At 39.4% G+C, this 23,367-nt stretch overlaps 1 protein-coding gene across 3 annotated transcripts in view; it reads right to left on the reverse strand.

Annotated features, from left to right (window-relative positions):
* Positions 1-23,367, reverse strand: part of stard9 (StAR-related lipid transfer (START) domain containing 9) — a 64,062-nt gene that overhangs the window by 18,761 nt on the left and 21,934 nt on the right. For 2 of the 3 annotated variants that reach the window (XM_041812220.1, XM_041812219.1), the window contains exons 4-17: positions 17,693-17,809; positions 15,956-15,988; positions 15,784-15,845; positions 13,492-13,607; positions 8,220-8,362; positions 7,965-8,032; positions 7,670-7,767; positions 7,309-7,518; positions 6,755-6,852; positions 6,587-6,664; positions 6,234-6,311; positions 3,644-3,823; positions 2,761-2,812; positions 2,288-2,413 (exon numbers count right to left, since the gene is read on the reverse strand). In XM_041812220.1, coding sequence (XP_041668154.1) covers positions 2,288-2,413; positions 2,761-2,812; positions 3,644-3,823; positions 6,234-6,311; positions 6,587-6,664; positions 6,755-6,852; positions 7,309-7,518; positions 7,670-7,767; positions 7,965-8,032; positions 8,220-8,362; positions 13,492-13,607; positions 15,784-15,845; positions 15,956-15,988; positions 17,693-17,809 — 1,459 coding nt within the window. The remainder of the gene's footprint in view (positions 1-2,287; positions 2,414-2,760; positions 2,813-3,643; positions 3,824-6,233; positions 6,312-6,586; positions 6,665-6,754; positions 6,853-7,308; positions 7,519-7,669; positions 7,768-7,964; positions 8,033-8,219; positions 8,363-13,491; positions 13,608-15,783; positions 15,846-15,955; positions 15,989-17,692; positions 17,810-23,367) is intronic. The other variant, XM_041812221.1, reaches the window with a different exon arrangement.

Here is a 23,367-nt window from a genome sequence, read left to right on the forward strand (position 1 = left end):
ATCTATGTTTTTGCTGGGGAAAATCTGTGCACTTCAGGCAGGCATGCATATTAAATTGTACATTAACCCATATATGTTATCAAGTCGTACCCCTGCATCTTTAAGCGAGTGTGTAATTGCACATTAACCTAAATGTGATATCCAGCTTAGTGTGGCATGACAGACCTTAATGCTGCATGTCTGTGCTGTACAGGTTTGATTTTATGCATCACTGGACGCTTGCGTCTCTTTAAACAGCATCAGAAAGGGTCCACATGATACTCCTTATGTGTAAGATTCTTCCTGCATCATGCATGACTGCATGCCTATTACTACAGTCTCTGTATGTGGCAGTTTGTATTGTCAGTAGTAGCCCATTGACCCAAACTGTGAGACTTGTATTATAAAAGTTTTCTTCATCTTTTATAACTCTATGACATTTATTATTTAAATGTGTTCACTATGGTTATTAAATTTCTTTCTCAACTCTCACATCAAATCCTACTTAATCTATATAAATTCTGACTTACTTGTCATACCTTTGATCTAAAAAGGAATTAAAAGTGGCAAAAAGTACAAAAGCCTTAAGTGGACATACAGTCATGTGCATAAGTTTAGGGCATGTAGGTGGCTAAGGATTCATCATGGGCCCGATGTGCCATAACTCTACAATCAAGTTCACCGGGGTTGTGTCATTCCTTCTTTCCACATGATGGTATCCTCAGGCAGCTTATTCGCCACATCCACACCTTACTTCAACCTCAATTTTTGGCCCAAAAAGTCCTGCACACTCCCTGCGTTTCATCTTTCTATGAATTGCTGTGATAACAAATAATTTACGGTTTTGTTAGCAAATAGTTACAAGCATTTGTGCAACCTAGAAAGGTGTGTAAATACCACCATGTGTGAATGCTTGTTTCTCCTTTCAGCTGAATTTGTCATGTGAATATAAATACTGTAAAATCCCTAGTATCGGCTGAAGTGAGTTTGGAAATACTGGCATATTAAAAATTGGCAAAAATTCAGTATAGTGCAGCTATATTGTCTTCATAGCCATGAGATTGAGATCAAAAGACAAAAGGCTCAAACTTGGTTTGTTTCTCACTTTTAGCTATTATTTGCCAATAGTTGAGCATATAGCATTAATTCAGGAAAGCCATGGAGTTGGGCACTGCCATAAATTTGAGATCAGCTGATCTTATACAAGCCGTCATCAGCTGATGGCCAGCTGACTCATGCTATTGGCTAATTGCACTCATGCTGCCATATTCAAACTGTTCAAGCCTGGCTATGCTTTGCTGCTCCCTCCGCAAGCTGCTTTCTGCAACCCTCCTCCACCCGAGCTCCTCCTCTGTGCTTTATCTGACTTAATTAATGTCAATCCGTTTTCACTGATGTCTGCTCTGCTCTGGGTTTATTGCTGCTTCTCTCCCTGCCTAAGGCTTTTCTTGTAGTAGAATAATAGTAGAATAATGCTTTCCACATAGGCTTGTGAGAGGGCAGGGGGATCCTAGAACAGCCACACAGCCAAATATAAATAACAGCAATAAGAGCAAATCAATAACTTCTAATAAAGAGATAAGTTTAAAATCGCAATCATGTGTTTGTTGACAAAGTGATCCTGACTGAACTGATGTATCATACATCCCTAATTGCTTGATTTGTTTAGGGTCTTGTAAATCAGATAATAAAATGTATGGCTTTGAGTATGGTTTTGAGTTTTCGTCGACTAAAACTTGACTAAAACTATAAACAATAGAAATGACTAAAATGAAAATACATTTTATTTAAAGGCTAAAACTAAGACTGAAATTAAAAGTAGCTGCAAAAATTAAAACTGATTGGTTGTTGTGGGTATACTCCATCAGTGGCACTATGACCTAGAATCACAGATATCAAACTTGTTTGATATTTACAATTCGGGGTTTGGTAGGCTACGACGCGATTTAGAGCAGTAAATTAATCATGTTGACAGTACACACATGCAGACTACTCAGACAAATAATCATTTGCGATGAGGCTCCAGTTGGAATACACCCCCACAATCATCGGGGGGGTCAAATCTTGCCTAAAATTGAGCTTAAAATCCTGTAGTGTGTGGCCGGTCTTAGACTTGCTCTTGGGTATAATGTTATGAGATATGATATACTCTGAAATGGAGTTATACAAACAGACTAATTGATTAACTTAATGAATCTGGTGCACACTGTGTTGTCCTGTATTTGTATAAACAAAGTCTGACTCGACTCTTAATTCAGCATACCCAGTCTCTGTCAAACAAACTGTTCTAATGAGGACAGGTGTGTACCTTGAGCCAGTCTGCAGGGCTCGGTGACCTCTCTATCGTTCAGCAGACAGACACAGCCCGGCAGTGGTCTCAGTGTTACAACACCTCCGTGGTTTTCAATCTCACAGCTGGCACTGCCCTGCAGGACTGAAAACAGGATGCAGAAACAGTCATAAACACTGATGCTGAGCTACAGGGTCAAAAAAGCATTCAGTGCTCAATAAACCATATAACAGAACGTTAGTAGTTTATTTTAGAATGTTTTTCACTACACTTTCTCATGTCGTAGTTACAGTATATAATAAAAAACTGTTTATGTACTGTCAGGCCTCATGCTCAATGAAAAAGGGGATTTTTTATTTAAAGCTTCCAGTTTGCTGCTTGTCATCTCTAAGAAAATGCTAGTAAGGTTAAAATATACACTAAACGAGTAGGAAATGAATATTTGTAGCTGGAAAGGGAGACTCAAAGACTATCAAACAAGGAAAAAATACCTATTTGTTGCTCTCCAGAGTGTTCCTGCAGTCCAATGTGGGTAACTCCTTCCTGTAAGAAAAAAACATGACAGATTAATCAAATCTTTCTTAACAAAAAAATTAAACAGCTATCTAGATTACAACATTACTGCTGCTGCGTAAAGACAAGTGATAGTCGATACAATGACTTTACACTGGGATCCACAGAGAACTATTGTCCCCTCTCTTCTAATCTCCACTTAGCTGACAGAAAATATATCATTTGTTTACTCTGAAGTCTTATCTAATGGGATTAAAGGCCTTCTCATACGGTGTCAAGACCACATGCGTTCCCAGGTGGCCTGAGCTCTTCACATGCAGGAAACAGTGTAATTGTCAGGCCTGAGGGTATGCTTGTCATTGTCAGAATCAGGACAGCTTAAGCTCCCCTGAGTCCTAGATTCAGAACTAAGAGCCTCTTCGACAACTGAGCTTTATGCATTACTGAAAAAAAACACACACACAGGGAGAGATGGGAGATCGACAGGACAGTTGGAGGGTAAGAGTGAAAAGAAACGAGAGAAGAAACGCACCTTTTCTCAAGAGTTTTTATAGCAGAACAAAGGCAAAAAGCAGAAGGAGGAAGGAGGAAAATCTAACAGGGGGAAAGAAAGAAACGTTCAAAGTTTTAGTCAAGACAGCTGACAAATCTGAAACTTCAGAGTTAAGGGGGGAAAGAAGAAAATGCAAACACTACCAGTTTGAGGGGGTTTGTTACATGTTCCTGCTAATGTGTGTTTTTAGAGTAACAGCTTTTGTGCAAATGACTGATGTGACTATTGCAAAAGAAACACAGAGACAATATTAATGTTCATGGTAATTTTATATACAGAGGGGAGAAGTTTCTGTTTTTGCTTCATACCCTGAGGTGATAGAAGACGACCCCGGTACTGAGAACATCTCTGTCCAGAGAAACCAGATGCGGCTGGAGGGAATTGATGAGGAATCCAGCCTGGTCTCTGTTGATGTCCACGCTGTACTGCTCCAGCAGCTCCTTCTTGTCTCTCCAGCTCTCTGACCAATCCTTTGTGAGCTGCTCCACCTGAGGATCACACAAGGCAAAAAGCCAAAGGGAAGGAGTCAAACCAGAGTCAAACCAGAGTGGTAAGTAATTGTGTTGGGGAGATGATGATAATAACAATAGCTAACATCACTATTTTCACCAACATCAATTCCAGTTTCCATTACAACAGCTACTTCTCTTACCACTTTTAATATACAATTAGAACTATCACCAATATGTCAAATAGTATTATTCTTTACTTATTCAGCTGGCCATGTTAAAATAATCCAAAACTAAGAGGGTACAGAATAAAATTGGCAGCAAACAGCACATAATGATAGAAACCTTTGTTTGAGAGGTTCGTATTTTACAGAAAACCAAGCAATCAAAAGCAATACACAGGGAGACAGATCATCCCTCCCCTTCTCTCTCCTTGTTGACCTGCACAGCATACAGATGCTAAAGAGCAAGCAGAGAGTGGGCTGCCCTATTCCAATCTAAGAAAAGCAAAGCCCCTACCTTGGCTACCACGGGTGTAAAAAATCTTCAGCACTTGTACATACATAACATCTTTGCTTGCTTCTCTCGACTTTCAGAGAAATTTAACCTCCCTTGTTGCCACTTCTTTCACTACCTACAGGTGAGGGACTTTATCAGAAAGAGGTTTCCCAATTTCCCATCCTGCCCACCTGAGACTCACCTTGATCATATCACAAAAATGTGTCTGAAATCTCAGAGGAGGAGGATTGCTAAAATATATGAATATAGTATTTCCATTAATTCCCCATCTCTACATACCATTAAACAACGCTGGGAAGGGGAGCTTGGTTTTGGCATTGGAGAGAATATCTGGGACAAAGCCCTTAAAAATGTACACTCGTCAACTATATGTGCTTGTCACTCTCTGATCCAGTTTAAAGTTCTGCATCGTCTTCATTACTGCAACTCTGCCCTGGCTAAACTGTACCCACACAGACCCTCACTGCTTTAGATGCAAAACAATGCCTGCAACCCTTTATCACATGTTTTGGGGATGCTCAGAACTAAATCAATTTTGGTCCTCCTTTTTCAATCTGTTCTCTAAAATATTTAAGAAAAACATTCCCCTCTGCTCCCTAACTGCTATCTTTGACATACCCCCAGCAAACGTATCCACAACTTCTAAAAAGAATAAGGCTCTTGCGTTCTCTTCCCTATTAGCATGGCGGTTGATATTACTGAACTGGAAGAATGCTGCTCCACCCACCCACGCTCAGAACTAAATCAATTTTGGTCCTCCTTTTTCAATCTGTTCTCTAAAATATTTAAGAAAAACATTCCCCTCTGCTCCCTAACTGCTATCTTTGACATACCCCCAGCAAACGTATCCACAACTTCTAAAAAGAATAAGGCTCTTGCGTTCTCTTCCCTATTAGCATGGCGGTTGATATTACTGAACTGGAAGAATGCTGCTCCACCCACCCACGCTCAGCTCATCCGCATTTTTATCTCTAATTTTCAATTGGAAAAGATCCGATATAGTCTAAATGGCGCCCTCGAGAACTTCCACAACACTTGGGATGATTTTATGAAGTTTGTCAGGAAACTTGATGGTCTGCAGTTGGACTGATTTATATCCAGCAGATTTGACACACTATTAAAATACTTTGATTGACAACACTTCACCTATGTGCAACTGGACTCTAGCAGTCTTTTGCTCTGACAAGAAGAAAAAAACGCACAATAGATGTATCAAGGGAGGACCATATGGACCGGCTGTCTTTCAAATGGCAGCTTCAGGACCTGCCACCACCTCCCGAATGAGCAATTGCAACCCAAATTTCAGAAAATTTTCAACAACTTCAGTTTACTTAAAGAATACTGATGTTTGTACCTTAATTGAAACAAAACATGACAAAACAAAGTGACAAAACAAGCGCATCTTCAGAAACCCTGAACTGGCATTTTATTCTTCTATGTTAAAGTGTGAATTTTGCATGTTTTCTTGAGATTTCAAGTCAAACTGGATTTGACATCTAGAAAACAGCTATAATGTACTCTTATCATGCAAAAACAGAGTGAAATAAAATGTTCTGATGTATGTAACTCATGGAGTTTTTGCCACAGTTTTTTTCCAGGTACACCTTTGCAACCCGCTGAAAACAGGCTTACGACCTACTCTAACCCACCAGTTGAGAACCACTGAACTAAATAACGATGCAAGAAAAATTCAGATATGCTAGTCTTGTCAAATTGTTGTCGTGGGGTGTCTTGGGTGCATTGTCGACTATACAGTATCATACAACATTTGAACCTGATGTTTAAAGATGAGCCCCACACACTACAAGAACAAAACTGTTCAATTTGTCATTATTTGTCATCACTTTTTTAAAAAGTTCAGATTTAAAAAAATTTTAGTGTGCCAGGCTTAAGTCAGGCAGGTCAACAATCTGCATTGATTTTAAATTACCTTGAGTTCGTTCTGCAGCACAATGTCAGAAAGGTTTCCATCCCTCTCATCACTCAGTGATGGACTGGGATTCCTCTGCTGTCAGTCAGAAGACAAAAAAACAGTCAACATATTGCATAAAAGGGAAAGGTCACTTGCTACAATGCAATTCATTCTCTACCTCTGATGGGATTAAAACATGTCACAAAGACACAAAGTGCTGCTTTAAACATTTGAGAGAAAAACTTAAAAAGTGAGATTCCTTTATATTCAAAGCTCTGTGGTATCAAGAGGGTTCTGGGGACTGTAAAACCAGCTGGGCAATTCCCTAAAAAAGAGGAAGCACAGTGCTCTAACAGTAAAAGGTCACATACCATTTCAAAGCTGAGCAGCATGCTCTTCAGCCTGTCAATCTCCTCTCTGAGTTCCCTGATCAGCCGAACGTTGGCGTCCTGCACAGAGATCACAGCACACATTAACCTACTGAAAAGCCTTTTGATCAAACATGCAATCTTGTTGACAGCCTCCAAACAGGCACCAACCTCATTAACACGAGGCTTGTTGACAATATTCCTGGCATGGGCAGCATAGCGCAGGGTGCTGAGGGTCTCGTTGTAGCTGGTAGCAGAGGGTGACACAGCTGTAACACAAAACAGAAAAATGAAACACACACAAAAACACCCACGCACAGCAAATAGTATTGAAATCAAAGGAAATATGTGCATGAATTTAAAAGCAGGACTAAAGGGACCACATCAGTGTTTTTGCCTGTGTGATCAAGTTACTTAACACTAGTTTTAAAAGCATAACCATCCCTTTTGGAAGTTATTCACAACCATCCAGCCAAGCATTTCCAATCAAATATAATCCTAGAAATAAATATTTTGGAGACTCGCTTGAAATAAAATACATTTTTAAGGATACATTTTTGACAGTGCAGCTATTACAAAGAGATTGTGTGAGTTTTCATGACATCACCTGCTATAAGAAAATGTTCTGAATACTCAGTTTAGGCAAGAATGAGCAAATAAATGATCAAACTGTCTGTGCAGGCCCTTAGCTATTGCCCTTTTCAAGACTGACATTTACCACTCACTTGCAATCATGATGGTCTTTGAGTTGCCGCCCAGGCTGTCTTTCAGCAGCCAGGTTAGGACCGAGTCTCTGTAGGGGATGAAGCAGTGCCTTCTCGCACCTCCTCCTCCTCCAGACAGGGAGCTGCTGTGGCTACCAATGGTGCTGCCATCGCCCTCAGAGGCCACGCTGTTGATACTCTGACAGCTGCTGGACATCTGGGAGTTCTGGGCTGTGGAGGTGGAGGGAAGAAAAGCAGTGAACATCGAGGGAGCATTGCAGGCAGAAGGAAAGAAAAACAGTAATTTGTGAAGTTCAATAACAGAGTTACATCCAAACAAAATCTTCATTATCATTTATTAAGCTTCATTATCTTAACTTACCAAGAGCTGATATGACGATGCCTAAGGTAACCAATGACTTGTTGATGTTAGAGCCCTCTGTCAGTCTGTCCCTGCAGTAATTTGGGTCTGCACGCTCACTGCAAGGCAAAATCCAAAAAAGCATGGTCTATGCCTGTTGCAGTAACAAAAGATGCTGATTATCCCCCACGAATGTGAATCAGACAGTGAGGAAAATCTCAAGGCACTGCCCAAGATCCACTAGGGGGCAGTTTAGTCAATGACTTGTGCTCTAAAGATTATGGAGGAAAGAAGCAGAAGGAAATTACAGCTATACCTCCCTGCCAAGTCCACCAGGTTAATCTTGCTGACAGTTTCTGAAGGGAGGTTGTTTTCGAGGATTGCCTGCAGAAAACACAAGAGTATCAAACTGGAATCTGCAAAAAAGTTTAAATGTCACAGCTTCAAATGAATTCTAACAATACTGAATGCATTTTGAGTCAAGAATCAAGGATGCACAAAAGTTAAAAGATGATTTTTTTATCAGATTGACTTATAACAGATGAGTGTTGCTGTGTGAAAGATTAATGACCTGTGTGTACTGGATGGTGAAGATGGCGTGGGATCTGCTGCTGGCATCATGGTTGTGGGTTGCTGCAGTGATGCGGTTGGCGATGCCTTCCTCCAAAAGGTCCATGGCCTGCTTGCAGTCTGAGACCACGTGCTGTGAAAGGTCTGGTAAGAGAGTTAACAAAATGTTGTAAAAACTGAGTAAATACACAAAATAGGTTACGGTTTGGTAACGAATCTGTTAATTGACCTACTTCTCAAAGTGGAACGTAATTCATGTGGAATTCAGGCTGGGAAACTTAGCAGAAGTGTGTGCAGTTTCAGCGCCTTCCTTTATTTTACTCAGGATGACATTTAATTATTATAATTTGATACCTTGGTTCAGACCGACTTCTATCAGATACCATCAGGCCTTACTACTTTAGGCCAAATGTTTTTGACCTGCCCAAAATCAGGTCAGATGTTTTCAACATATCCCATATGTGAAAGGAGAGTTGCTCCAGACCCTTTCAATCAATGAGATGTAAATGCATTCACAATCTTAGTAGCCCGCAGGCTTATTCTACGCAGGAAACCACCAACCCCTCCATCTCACTTTAGCTGGATTCATAAATTCATGAGGTTATGTCAGTTTTCAAACTGGAAACATTAGGGCTTATTGAAAAGATTTTAAAAAGAACTTGGCACATCTTCCTAGACTATTACGCAAACAAATTTGATGCCAACAACCTCGATCAGTAGCAATCCTCATCTCCCCCCAACACTCTCCCTCATCCTCCCTTTGCTCTTCACTCTTTCTTGCTGAATTTAACTGCCTCCATTTATTCATCCTGCTGTCATTACAAATAGAGGTACACTATATAGAGAAAAGTATTTGGCCACACGTGTGATTTTTTTAATTCAGATGTTTCAATCAAACCTGTTGCCACAGGTGTATAAAATCAAGCACCTTGCCATGCAGTCTCCATTTGCAAACATTAGTGATACTAAATGGGCCATTCTGAAGAGCTTTGTGACTTCAAGCTTTGTACTGTGATGGATGCTACCTTTACAATATGACGGTTCATAAATTTGTTTTCCTGCACAACATTTTACGGTCAGCTGTAAATGATGTTATTAGAAAGTGGAAGCGTTAAGGAACAACAGCACCTAGACCATGAAGTCGAAGACCCCGTAAATAAAGAGGCCGGGTCAACGACTGCTAAAGCGCATCACCAGTGCTGTGCTGATTGTAGCTTAAGACCTCTGAACCTCCACTGGCCAAACTGCTGTATGCAAGCCAATGCCAAGTGCCAGATGGAGCTCTGTAAAACACACCGACACTGGACTGTGGAGCTGTTGAAGCATATTCTGTGGAGTTACTGATCACACTTTTCTGTTTGGCAGTCAGATGGCCAAGTCTGGGTTTGGCAGATGCTGGAAGAACATTACCTGCCTGACTGCATTGTCTCAACAGTGAAGTTTGGTGGATGAGGGATAATGGTATGGGGCTGTTTTTTAGGGTTTGTGCTAGGCCCTCAACTCCAGTGAAGGCCAATCTTAATGCTTCACCATACCAAGACATTTTGGGCAATGTAATGCTTCCAACCGTGTGGCAAAAGTTTGGGAAGGCCCTTTTGTATTCCAGCATGACTGTGCCCCATTGCACAAAGCAAGGACTTCAAGACATGGTTTGATGTGGAAGAACTTGACTGGTCCGCACAGAGCCTTGACCCAAACCCCATTGAACACCTTTGGGATGAACTGGAACAGCGATATGAGCCAGGTCTTCTTGTCCAACATCAGTGTGATCTCATAAATGCTCTACAGAATGAATGGGCACAAATTCCCACAGAAACACTCCAAAACCTTGCGGAAAGCCTTCCAAGAAGAGTGGGGGATGTTATAGCTGCAGAAAGAGGAACACCTCCATATTAAAGTACATGTGTTTGAATACAATGTCATCACAGTCCCTGTAGGTGTAATGGTCAGGCAGCCGGATACTTTTATCCATATAGTGTATATCATAAACCATACTAGAGTACAGCACACCCTCAAGAGAGCTTTTGTGTTACTTCTCATTGTTTACTTATTTTCTTTTCTATTGCATTATTCCTTATTATTGTAATAATTCCTCCAAATTGCTTTATTTCAACTTTTCCTTACAATGCTGTTGTGAATAAAAAAACAGTGAATAAAAGACATCCAGGCCAGCTAGGAAAAAGTAGAGGAGTAGGGATGCATTGAAGACACAAACAGGAAATATGTCTCATCAATACTTGCTTATGTGCGATCTGTAATTTTTTCCCACAGCAGAAAAGCTGCTCCTCATGTTGGCATGAATCACATATCCAAAGCAGCTGTTTAACCACGTGCATGTTCACTATTGCAATACAGACAAATGGTACTATAACAGGGTTATTTATGCCACAGTTTCAAATTCTTTAAAAAGCAGAAGGGAAACTACTGAAGTCAAATAACTGCAACAATACTGAATCTCACATCCGTCAAGAGAAAAGTTCCAGGAAAGAAATTAGTCCGGAACAGCTGGGTCGGATTTTTTTTGCACATTTTGTTGCATTGTTCTCATCAGAATGGGTCCGACATTTGAATACCAAAATATCAAACTCCCCTCTCTCTGAACATTAAAAACGTTCTGTGATCAAGAAAGCTACCCTGATCACAGAGGGCCCCTCTCACCCCCTCCACCACTCCTGCCAGTTACCACCATCAGGCCCAGAAAAATATCTACAAAAAATCCTTCAGTCTCTTTGCACTAACAACCCTAAACAACAACAAAAAAAACTCTTGTTTCTATCCTTTATTGTTCTTAACAGGCCTGAACATTATGTTTTCAATGTGTTTTAATGTATGTTGTAATTCTTGTCTGAACTTTAACAAAGGAAAAATTTGGTCACTTTTGGGGCATATGAAGTTGATCTTTCTATCTCAACTAAGTGTATAAAGTAAATAAATTTGTGTTTGGTAGATTATTTCTTTGTTGTTACAGTGCTTCTTGGCAATACATCTTATACCTCGGAGAGCCTGTTTATCTCTCTTTTTAATGGTGCCACATTTGTAAGGAACATGTATTTGTGGGATGGGCAGCAGAGCTGAGTATGTTTGGGTTGTGCCCTTGAAAACTTTGCCAAATCTTCTCTGCCAATGCCAAACCGCTTATTTTGCTGTCACTGTTGACTTTTGTTTTGAGCTTCTGAAACCCCCAGGTGCTGACAATCATGTGTTCGATGGTCATCACTGGAGGAAATCTCAATGCAGAGATACTGTGATAAGATTCTGCAACCTGTGACAATCCCATATCGCCACAGTCTAGGACCAAACTCTATCCTGACCCAACAGAGCAGGGTTTATCAGAGACTACCTCCTGAATTTGGGAGTGGAGAGGATGGAATGGCCTGCCAGCAGTCCTGACCTCAACCCCACTGAACACAACAACCACATTGGTTGACTTTTGACATATACTGGTTGAGGAATGGGATGCCATCCCACAGCAGTGTCTGACCAGGCTAGTGATCAGCATGAGCAGGAGGTGCCAGGCTGTTGTGGCTGTGCATGGATCTTCCACACGCTACTGAGGGTTCTGTATGTTAAATAAATAGTTAAATTGCCAATGTCTTGTTTCTTCAGACTTCAATCATCCAATCCACCAAACAACACCAAACAAGAGTCAATGGCAGAGTATGTTGTTTGGTATTGACTGAAATGATTTGGCTAAATTTTTCATTGGCAAAACCCACATCCTACATACTCAGCTCTGCTGCTCATCCCAAAAATGCATCTTCATTATAAATGCGGCACCACTTAAAAGAGAGATAAACAGGCTTTCCAACGGTATACAATTTATTGCCAAAAGGCATTGTTACAACAAAGAAATTATCTAACAAACACAAATTTCCTTACTTTTTGTGCTAAGTTTATATACTTTGTCTCTTCACTGGTTACTTTTGCTGAATTGTGTTTTTAATAATCTTGCTTAACTCTGAAAAGCACCTTGGATCGATCTATGTATGAATAAAGCTTTATAAACAAACTTGTCTTGCCATTTTTTAAATATGAAAATATAGTTATTTCATAATAATACAAAAAGTTGGAATGATTCCAGAAGAATACAAGGGATACTGAAACATGATTTGTTGAGCACGTGTTGAAGTAGTGGCAGTAATGGAATCTTGAACACGCTCCATATGTGTGAGTCTGTGTTAAAGCACTCTCCCTGGAGCCAGAAGGAAATGATCTCACTTCCTCTGGCCAGCTGGGATTTCTCCTGATACAGACAATGACTGGATGTGGGGCTTTAAACACAGACAGGCTAGGGGATGAGGACGAATAGAAGGAAACAAGACACGAGAGAGCGAGAGGAAGGGAAAGAAGAAAAAGCTAAAAGTGGAATCTGGATCAGAGCCAGGATGGCCTATTTTGGATCTGATATAGAAAAAAACAACTTGACAACAGAACAAAATTCTGCCCCAGACCACATACCACAGTGACTTGTAAACTAAACTAACAAGACATGAGTATTACTCAAAATACAGCAGCCCATGTTTCACATTGTAGTGCTTCATTTGACAAAATTGTGGGTATAACAGTGTAGAAACAGAAGATATAACCTCTGCTATCCACTTTCATCTTCACTCTCTAAATACCAAGCATTTCAGACACATTATTTCAACCTAATGAAACACTGTGGTCTGTTTGTGAACCTTTTACAAAAGGCTGTTAGATACTTTAAAGAGCTTGCTGCCTTTAAAAGACACAACATTAAAACCATGAAGTTTAAATATGCAAATGTAAAGTTATGCTGTGCTCTTGAGACGTAAGGTTACCACAAGGTTATTTAAAATAAAGTTTTACTGTAATCTGGATAAAATTATCCATGCAGGGTAATAAGAATTTGCAGCCTCTAGACCTCTGTTTAACAGCTCAATCAGTTAAACAGACAGAAAATTACAGAAAGTGGAAATGATCTGTTGATTTATGAGCTCAATGAGTTTTGCAATTACACCTGGAACTGTGGGTCATGTTTGAATACAGAATTTCAATTATATTCATAATCCATCCAATTTCACTTTCTTTGTGTTTTTTTGGAAAGTTTTTTTACAGATCATCTGCTATGTTTCCTGCAGAGATTGATTTTATATTCATGGATATGTATGTAAAGGTATGTGCATGTGTATTGGGATTTTGGGCTTTGCATGATTACAAACATGCACTGAAAGTCTATTTAACAATGCACTCTATTAAAGAAAGTAAGAAATCAATACTCTTAATATCTGTGGATCTGGCAGAATAATCACCTTGTACATAAGGTCCTTTGTCTGGGTGTTCTCGGACTCTCAGGGCGGCTCTCTTTTTCTGCTCTCCTCCCCCTCGAAGCAGGTCCCGCACACGTTCATTGTAGATCTCCAGGAAGCTACAGGGACAGAAGAGTACTATGACACTAGCAGCTTATCACTGATGGAGGTAGTTGTTGCATAGCTGTTATTGTTTACACAGTCACTAAGTTAAGCTACAGTTATAGCTTGATTAGGATATTTAACAGCTCTGCTGTCCTTGTGCAAGTGTACAACCACAATGTATTGGCAGAAGTATGTCAGACTCCACAGCAGTAGGTGGCGATATAGCCCCTTTGAGCTCATTGCTAAGTTGATCCATCAAATCAGATATCAAACAATCAACAGACAAGGAATTTTTTCCTGTTTTCATATTGACACACAAGCATAGATTTTTGTAACCTTAACATGCTTTGACTGCTAACTTCCTTTAAGAAATTCAACTTTGTTTTGTCTATATGTCTTACAAAGGTCTAGTTTTAGTAAAACAACTGCAATAACTCTACAACCCCCATTTCAAAAAAGTTGGAGCACTGTGTAAAATGTATATTAGAACAATGCATTGATTTGCAAATTTCATTACCCATATTTTATTCACCCATTTCTATTCACAATAGAACAAAAAATAAGATATCCAATGTTGAAAGTGAGACATTTCACCATTTCATTACAAGAAATTAGTTCACTTTAAATTTGATGGCAGCAGCACCTCAAAAAACTAGGGATCAGGCACCAAAAAGCTAGAAAAGTAAGTAGTGCTGATGAAATCAGCTCAAGGAAAATTTTGCAGCATCTTAGAGAGGCAGAGTCTCTCAGAGATGAAGTTGGGCAGAGGTTCCAGAAATTGTCATCTGTCACCACAGTAGGCTGTGCATTCCACATGTAAAGAAAAGGCCATTTGTGACCTCCAGAAACACTGCCATTTTCTCTGGGCTGAGGTTCATTTACAATAGACTGGGGGAAATGGAAAACTGTTCTGTGGTCAGATTAATCAAAATTCTATATTGTTTTTGAAAACCACAGATGCCTTGTTCTGCAGACTTAAAAGGAGAGGGACCAACCAGCTTGTTATCAGCGCACAATTCCAAAGCCTGCATCTCTGGTGGTATGGGGTTGCATTAGTGCCTATGGCGTAGGCAGCTTATGTATCTGGGAGGGCACTGCTGAAAAGTAGAAAGAGGTTTGAGAGCAACACATGCTCCCATCCAGACAATGTCTCTTTAGAGGAAGGTCTAGAATATTTTGGCAAGATAATGCTAAACCACATACAACATCCATCACAACAGCATGGCTTCACAGTAGACAATTCTGGGTGCTGAACCAGCCTGCCTGCTGTCCAGATCTTTCACCATTAAAAAAAAAAAAACATTTGGAGCATCATAAGATGAAAAATCTGGCAAAGAAGGCCCAGGACTGCTGAGCAGCTAGAATCCTATATCAGACAAGAATAGGACAAAATTCCTCTCAAAAACTTGCAATAGTAAACATGGCCCTGTACCTACTTTTAAAAATGTGTTGCTGCCACCAATGAACTAGAAAAATGTTTCAGTTTCAGCAGTTGATAGTTTCAGCAGTTGTTTTTGTTCTATTGTGAATAAAAAAAGGGTTTATGAGATTTGAAAAATCAATGCATTCTGTTTTCATTTACGTTTTACACAACACCCCAACTTTTTTGGAATTAGGGTTGTACTTTCTAGCATGATGTAAATTTACTGACAGAAAATTAGAGCACAGGACAACTATAAGTGCAAAATCACAATGTGCAAGTTGTTAAGCTGAGGTAAAAGGCTGTATTCATTATTTCAGAAATAACAAATCTTTAAGTTAACTTTCTGTCACTTGTCCTCTGTTTGAAGGAGAGTACACAGAGACAAAGGAAGGGATGGTATGTGACAATGGCTGCAGCTGAACCAGGTCGTAGTCATGGTGACGGGATCTGCGTCAGACTGGGGACCAAACTAAATGACCCAAAAACAAAATCTGCACTATAAAAATAATCTCCTATATCCTAAAAACTCAACATTTTTCCTTGCGAAAAGTAGAGGGAGTAGAGAGCAGACAAGGCCAATGCATGCTTTGTAAAACTAACATTGCCTTCAAAAAGTTGTCGATCCCTTCAACCCAGACAAGAAAATCCGGTTTGTGATTTGCATTGTGCTGCTAGCAGCTTTGAAGTATAATCGTATAGTGGTATTTGAATTTCAACATTGAATTGTTCAAAAGGAAGAGACGATCACAAAGAATCAGACACAGTACCTAATCTCCACTCTGCTTGAGTTTTGCCCGTCAGGGAAAGTGTCTTCAGACCTGAAGAGGCCCTGTAAGGAAAAGAGAAATGCTATTTTCTTCCTGCTTTAACACCAGATACTCAAGTTAGTTGAATTATCACTGAGCTAAGGTTATTTAATGCGACAATCTGTTGACGTACCTGACAGATCCGAGGTGTCAATCCAATGGAGCCCTGACAGCATGGAGAAAAAAGAGACGGAAAAGGAGAACTACTTTGACAGCCTGCATATAAAACTGGGTCAGAGTTTTATGTCATTTTAGCAGTAGGTTTGCTAAGGTTGTTCAAATACTGGTGCTTGTATCACAAATGTTTTAAATCCCCCTAAAAACCAGGATCAGTTACAAGGAAATATACCATACTGTTAGATTAGTGCTGCACTGTAAATGGCAGTCTAACATGTGATGCAAAATGAGCATCAGCAATAAACACATGCTGGATGTCTGAGTTTTGTTTATGATAAACTATATCAAAAGACCATTTAGCTGAAAAATGTGACTGCTTTTTTAGCTGTTTTCATTCTGCCTTTTGTCTTTGATGTTTCTGTCATGTTTATTGCATTTTGATGTTTTTCTTGTTGTAACTGGTGTGCTGTCTTGGCCAGGTCTCCCTCAAAAAAGAGATCTTAATCACAAGGGACTACCTGGTTAAATGAAGGTTAAATAAAATTTAAAAAAATAAATAAATAAAAAATCTTTTCCACAATAATTCTGCATCAATACAGAGGCAGCTCATAAGAGATACAGATGGATGCTGCTTGTGTATTTTCCCCTGCAGCTGAATCTACCATAAATACTCAACTAATGTCCCGTTTCCCTTCTAAACGATGCTGCTTTAATGAATTTCAACGGCGGTCTATTTTGAATGTCGCGGCTTCTCCTGACTTTGCTGTAGCACCAGTCACATGTGACGCTACTTGAGAGTCAGCAGAGTGCAAAGTCAACACAGAGGCAAAGATATGGAGCGAGTTAGGGAGAGTTAAAAAAGAAGACAGTGAAAATGACATTTTAATCGAGGATGGACAGACTCTTTTATGTCCGTTATGTTTGTTGTCCCCACCGACAATTTAAATCCAGCAAGTCTCATAAATTTTATTACCGTTGAACACAGTAATGTCAAACATTACTACGAGACAAAATACATACCTGTAGAGTAAACATACGATGCAATGGCACAAAAAATAGCATTGCATCCTGATTCAATGAAACACTGCTTAACAACATAACAGCAATGTTTTCTTAAAGCTATGTTAGTTTTGAGTTTATAGAAAAATCCTTTAAATGACACAGGAGGCTACCCGTCACATTTTTAGTTTAGCTTTAAATTCTTAACTGGGCAATATGAAGTTTATTTCTCTCATTTAAAGAGATGTGTAAGAGTAAGGGAAGTGAAGAGAGATATGTAATATGTATGTAGTATGTAAAAAACAATGAGATAAAGTAAAATACAGAAAATGGAGGACACATTGGATAAATCCTAATGCATCATGATATCGAATCGAATTGAGAGCTGATATTTATAATCAAATCAAACTGTGAGACCTGTTCAGTTGCACGGCTCTATATTTTGGGTTTTGATGGGGTTTGATGGCTGTTTTCACACAATTCTGATGTAGTCAGAGGAAGCTCAGGCTCACTATCAGCTACACTCAGACACATTGAGCCCACTGAGTCTTTAATTGAGAAGAAAATAGTTTGCAATCTTTGCAATTTTGAAAAGCATATAGACAATTCATTTGCCCAAAGAAAATTAGAGTTCAGGTTGTTGTTTGCATCACTATTGCACACCTTCACATTTCACTGCATATTTCCAAGCTTTATGGGTGTAGGTCTGATAAATGAAAATAATCTAATGCAGTGTTTACAGTCTTTTTCTCACCGATGTCCCCATCATTGTGTACGTCTTTCCAGATCCTGTTTGGCCATAAGCAAATAGACAAATGTTGTAGCCCTCAGAGGCTCCAGACAGCACCGACACACCCAGGTCCTGGAATACCTGATGGAAAATCACATACACACCTTTAATCACAAATACACAAAGAAAGAAAATATGAAGGCTTCTATAAACAAATGGGTGGCGTTTGACACGTGGATTCACCTCCCTGTTTTTCAAAATGTTGAGCTAATTAACAAGGATGTTGATTCAGGAAGAAAAACAGGCCGAATACACACACTGACTGATGAGTGAAAACTAGAAATGTACCAAAATCTCTGCAAATACATCTAAAAGTCCATGAACTAAAAAGCAAGTGTTCTCTAGTGCATATAAAAAAATCTACAGTAAAACAACAACCTTTATCTGAACCACACTGTGTTTTTACACAAGTCAAGCCTCACACAAAGGTTTCTTGATCACAATGCAGTGGCACTGTGCCACTGGTCTAAAGCAACAACACTTCCTGCATAGGTGTTTAGGTAGGAGCAGGGAGGTCAGCTAATACTCTGGGTAAACAACTCTGCAGAATGTTTTTGTGAGAGAAACATATGTGAAGATAGCAAGACTTTGAAAAGTGGTTGGGTCAAGAAAATAAACGTTGCTTAAAATCATGGCGCTCAGACGGGGGGATCCGGGGGAGTCCCAATCAAAACAATCAGCTAAGGCCTCTTGTTTTCCCTCTCTCTGTTTTCACGTCTGAGAGCCAGAGTCTGGAGATTATTAGCATGAGGTCAAATCACAGACACTTGTTTTTAAAGTTCATGGAATTACATTGTATTCATGTTTTAGTTTGCAATGAAATAGAAGTTGTTAACCGCAAACCAGAAGATGTTTTGGCAAGGTTATTGTACTGTGCACACTACTCAACTAAATTGTCACCACTCAAATATTGTATTGAATCGATAGCTTATTAATCTGTTTTACCAAGTGAAAAATTGATAAATATCACATCAGATGGATTACTGTAAATGTTAATGTAAAAATAGACCACTTCAAAAGGTATTTGGCACCATGTGGTTAAAAATCCTAATCTTTTATATTTCAATAATCAGTATTATCAAATATTACAAAACTTTTTAAAAAGTTTTTATTAAGTAAATGCGTAGACTCCTACACACAGTCTAAACTGCACAAAAACATTGCAGTTTGGACTGAAACACTGCCAATACCACAATATTATTTGAATACAGCAATTTTGCAGTGATTGATATGTTGTGAGGCAATTATGTAATGATAAACCATATTATCTGATTAAGTAAGAGATATTAAATGCTCCTCAAGGCAGGATTATTATTTCTCTTTCCTGTATTTCATTATCAGTTTCAGCTCTTATCCCACTTCATCTCCTAACCTCCTTTAACTGCTCTCCAGCATTATCCTGCAGTCTTCTTTGTTTTTCCAACTTCTCATTAATGGCATAAGTGGCACCATGAATAGCCATGAAATGGTGACCCAGTGGGCAAAATTGGCAGGGAACTCTGTTTAGAGCACAAGGCAGCTGACAGAGCACAAGGCAGCTGAAAAGTGTCACAAAAGCCCCATTTAAGACAAAAAAAAAATGTACCTTCTTTGAAGATCTTAATCCTCTTTACAGTTGTTCCTTTTTTACGACTCATCAGCAAAAACTGACTAAATCTTAACACACTCCTTTGGATCATCAGCAACACAAAAGCCAAACTAAGTCCAAAGCCAACAAATACCTTGAGGGGGGCAGCAACCTGATCCAGACCAGACCTGACACCAGCACACCCCACCCCCCCAAGAGCCAAAACACAACCTGGAGACCAGCGAGGGGTCCCCTGTCATGGCCTCGAGGCTCAGGCCTGGACCACGGATACTGGTGGTTATGTACACAGAGAAGAGGGGAGGAATGCTCTAAAACCTACTGCAATCTCCGAGGATCAAACAGAGGAATCATTTCAAAATACCTCCCATGTGTGTGAATGTGTGCGAGCACCAACTGTGGTCAGGAGAAGAGAGAACCTGGAGCTAAGCCTGTGTATACTCAGGGCTTACAGGACGGTGGGAATAGGTTTAGGTTGGATGTGCTTGAAAGCTCTTGTGAAAAGTCTAAGTCTTGTAAAAGCAACCTGAAAGGATCCAGTGGGCATGTGGTTGTCTTCAGGAGTGTGTGAATCTGTGAGTATTAATATTAAACAGCCTTGAGTCAAATGTGAGAAATGTCAAAGATTTATATTGACACAGTGTGGTGAAGGTTACAGAGAGACCAACGTCTTATCTGACTGCAGTGACCAAATGACAAGGCAGAATAAAGATGCTTTCAAAACTGTTGCAACAACACAACACTTTTATTCAGAAGACCCTAAAATGTAGGTGCAGAAACAAACTATTATATAGGATTGTTTTTTTTAAGTTAATATTAACTCTCTGAAAAGATAGTAATTTACCATTGCATGATAGTCATTTTAATGAGTTTACTTGAAACATATTACAATGCTTTTCTATGTCACTTCATCTAATGAGCTATTAATCTTTTTTCTAGCAGATTTCAAAACAGATTCCTTTGTTCTATCTGTCTAGCTATCTGGACTTAATAGAAAGTTTGGGAGAGTTTACCACAGAAGCTCTGGACTAGGATGAGGAGAATTCTCCTTCAACGGCCAGTATGTGTCATCATGCTCGTCACTGCAACAGCCAAGGAGTTCAAGGACTTTTCTCAGCAAGACAAAAGAACTGCATGCAAAAACTACCCCAGCATACACAGAAGAGTTAGAGGTTCAGCTACAACTGCAGCTTTCCCTTTCTGTCACACTGCTCTGCACACCAGAAAACACAGACTCACTCCTCATGCTCCGTGTCCTTTGGCACACCTCTGCTCACATTTTCAGTGAAAAGTGACACACAGAGTGGACAAATGTAGATCATCAGAGTTATTATAAGCAAAGATCTATTTCCTAGCTCATTGTAGTTCTTCCAGTCCAGTTCTTCCTCATGAAAAAGGTAGCTAATGAACATTTTTAATCAGATAATATGTTGAGGAAATTAACGTTATACAATACGATACACTATATGGACAAAAGTATTCGGACACCTGACCATCAAACCAAAAAGGAATGTAATGACACTGTATTCAACTACAGGTACTTTAATATACAGTCAGTCCACTCTACTTGGAATGCCTTCCACAAGATCTTGGAGCGCTTCTGTGGGAATTTGTGCCCATTCATTATATAGAGCATTTACGAGGTCCAGCACTGATGGCTGGACAAGAAGGCCCGGCTCACAATCTCTCTTCCAGTTTGTGTCAAAGGTGCTCGATTGGATTGAGATCAGGGCTCTGCGCCGGCCAGTCAAGTTCTTTCACACTGAACTCATCAAACTATGTCTTTATAGTCTTTGCTTTGTGCACTGGGGCACAGTCACACTGGAATACAAAAGGGGCCTTTCCCAAACTGTTCCAAAAAGTTGGAAGCATAGTTTTGTCCAAAATGTCTTGGTGTGCTGAAACATTCAGATTGGCCTGATATTTACATGTTATCCATTGATAAAGAAATTGCCATTTTTTGTGACTCACAGACATACAAAAATAATCAATTTACTGTCAGTAAAGCCAAAATTAATCAGAAAAGAGTTCATTTTTTCAATTTTGCTCAACAAATAATTAATTGTATGTTGAAATCATTGTAGAGATTACTTTTCTCTGTCAGTCACCAAATTGAATCATAAACTAATCCCTCTTTCAAATATGGGAGTTATTAAATTGTTTATTCACAACCTTACTGGAGCTAAGAAGATGGCAGTTAACTCAGCAAAAAGAGATAGAACAGATTTCGACTAAGGATTTTGCATTTAAGTCATCCATCAAGCGTCAATGCCAAACATTGACTGACTGCAACTTCTCCAATATGAGAATCCTCTACTCCTCTCCATTACTTATAACTGTAAACTGAATCTTCCTTCCAGGCTGTTGTACAAAATAAGACATCTGAAGATGAATTCTTGGCTCTTCATACACAAGATTTTCTTTAAGAATTTTCAGTATACAGGCCAAACTATTTATCAATAACGAGCGAAACAGAATCATGCATTAAGAAAATAACTTTGGGGTGTAGTCCTGAATCCTATAAACCCCATTTTTCATCTTTACTCTGTAGCCTAGCCAACCATGGAGACAGCAGCAGACATGCAAAACTAGTAAAAGTGCTGCCACAACAGCTGTCTTACTCAGTGACCTTATAAATCACCAAGCAGACCATGGCAGAGACGTGACAGTTCCTACACCTAGGAATCCATGTAAAGGCAGGGATTTTTTTAAGCCTAACTTGGGGTTCAATTGAGAATTTTTTTGATCTTGATAAACAAGATATTTTCTTGGCTTACTTTTTATTGAGAAATGAATATCAGGCCAATGTGGAAAACTGTGATTTCTAAGACAATGAAATGTTTTAAATTGCCTTTTTAAATCAGACCAGATTATATTTAATCTGTTATCTAACATGAAAAACTAGATAAATCCTCAACACAACTAAATTTGCTAAATATTTATCATTTTTATTTACGATTTACAATTTACAATTTAAGTCAATCAACTTATTGATTTACAGGTTTGGCTTCTAAGCTCCCAAGTCCTACCGACAGATGACTATCTTTTTCCCTTGCATTTCAGTAGTGCTTGAATCATATATGACATATTGGAAACTGTGTTTTTATATGTACTTTGATGTTTAAAGAAATTGAAATGGTTGGTTTCTTATGCAACTGCTGCCCAATTCATACTAATGTTATATCAAATGTCAAAGTGTGTAGTCAGCCAGGGTCCAGACCACCAAGTGTTACCCCCTGCTACTCAGCTGAATAAAAGCTTAAACACGAAGACAAAAAGCAGTGCCGCCCCTGTCTTGTCCTCATCCTACAATTCAAAAAACAGACTCAGGCACCCTCTCCTCCCTCAAACACAGAGAATCAATACACCCCTTGTTAAAGTTGACCCTCTTAAATTCACTCTATGGGGGCTACGACAAGGCAGAGGGTCCCTCCAGGCTTAGCACAAAGAGCAGGAACTTCCCTTCAACTGTGCGCTCAGCCTCTGATCTTGACTTTCTTTGCTCTTTGTGCACTTTTCTTTCAGTTTCTCTGGTTCTGCCAGGTTTGTTTTTAAGTCTGCAAAATACTTTGAATAACCCCTGAGCAAAACCACAAGAGAACCCATAAACTTATTTCAACCTATTGAGAGAATTCAAAGTGTGTCTATGAGTTGACAGGCCATGTGAGGAGACATTATAGCAACCCCATTGTCCCAGCAGTTTTAACCACTACATTTATACTCATGCCCCTCTGCTGTAAATGCTCGAATCGATGTTGAAGGTCTCTGACACAACCTACTTTGTAGCAACCTTTAGATTGTGAGTTTTGTTAGACTATCAAAGCTTTTGCATGAGACAGGCTGCATTGCTGGAATGGAAACTGTACTCCAGGATCCAGGGCTGCTCATAAGGGGGGATAAAGGGGAGAGCTTTCTGGGGCCCAGCCAGATTGGGGCCAATGGAAGTCAGGAAAATCACGGTCCATTGTAAAGTTAAGCTGTGATAACCATATTTTATTTCTAACCTGAATAATAACCACTCTTATCAAAGCAACAAAAAAATGAGTTTTTGCTG

The sequence above is a fragment of the Cheilinus undulatus genome, linkage group 18 (genome assembly GCF_018320785.1).
Source record: "Cheilinus undulatus linkage group 18, ASM1832078v1, whole genome shotgun sequence".
In the NCBI taxonomy this organism is placed as follows: domain Eukaryota; kingdom Metazoa; phylum Chordata; class Actinopteri; order Labriformes; family Labridae; genus Cheilinus; species Cheilinus undulatus.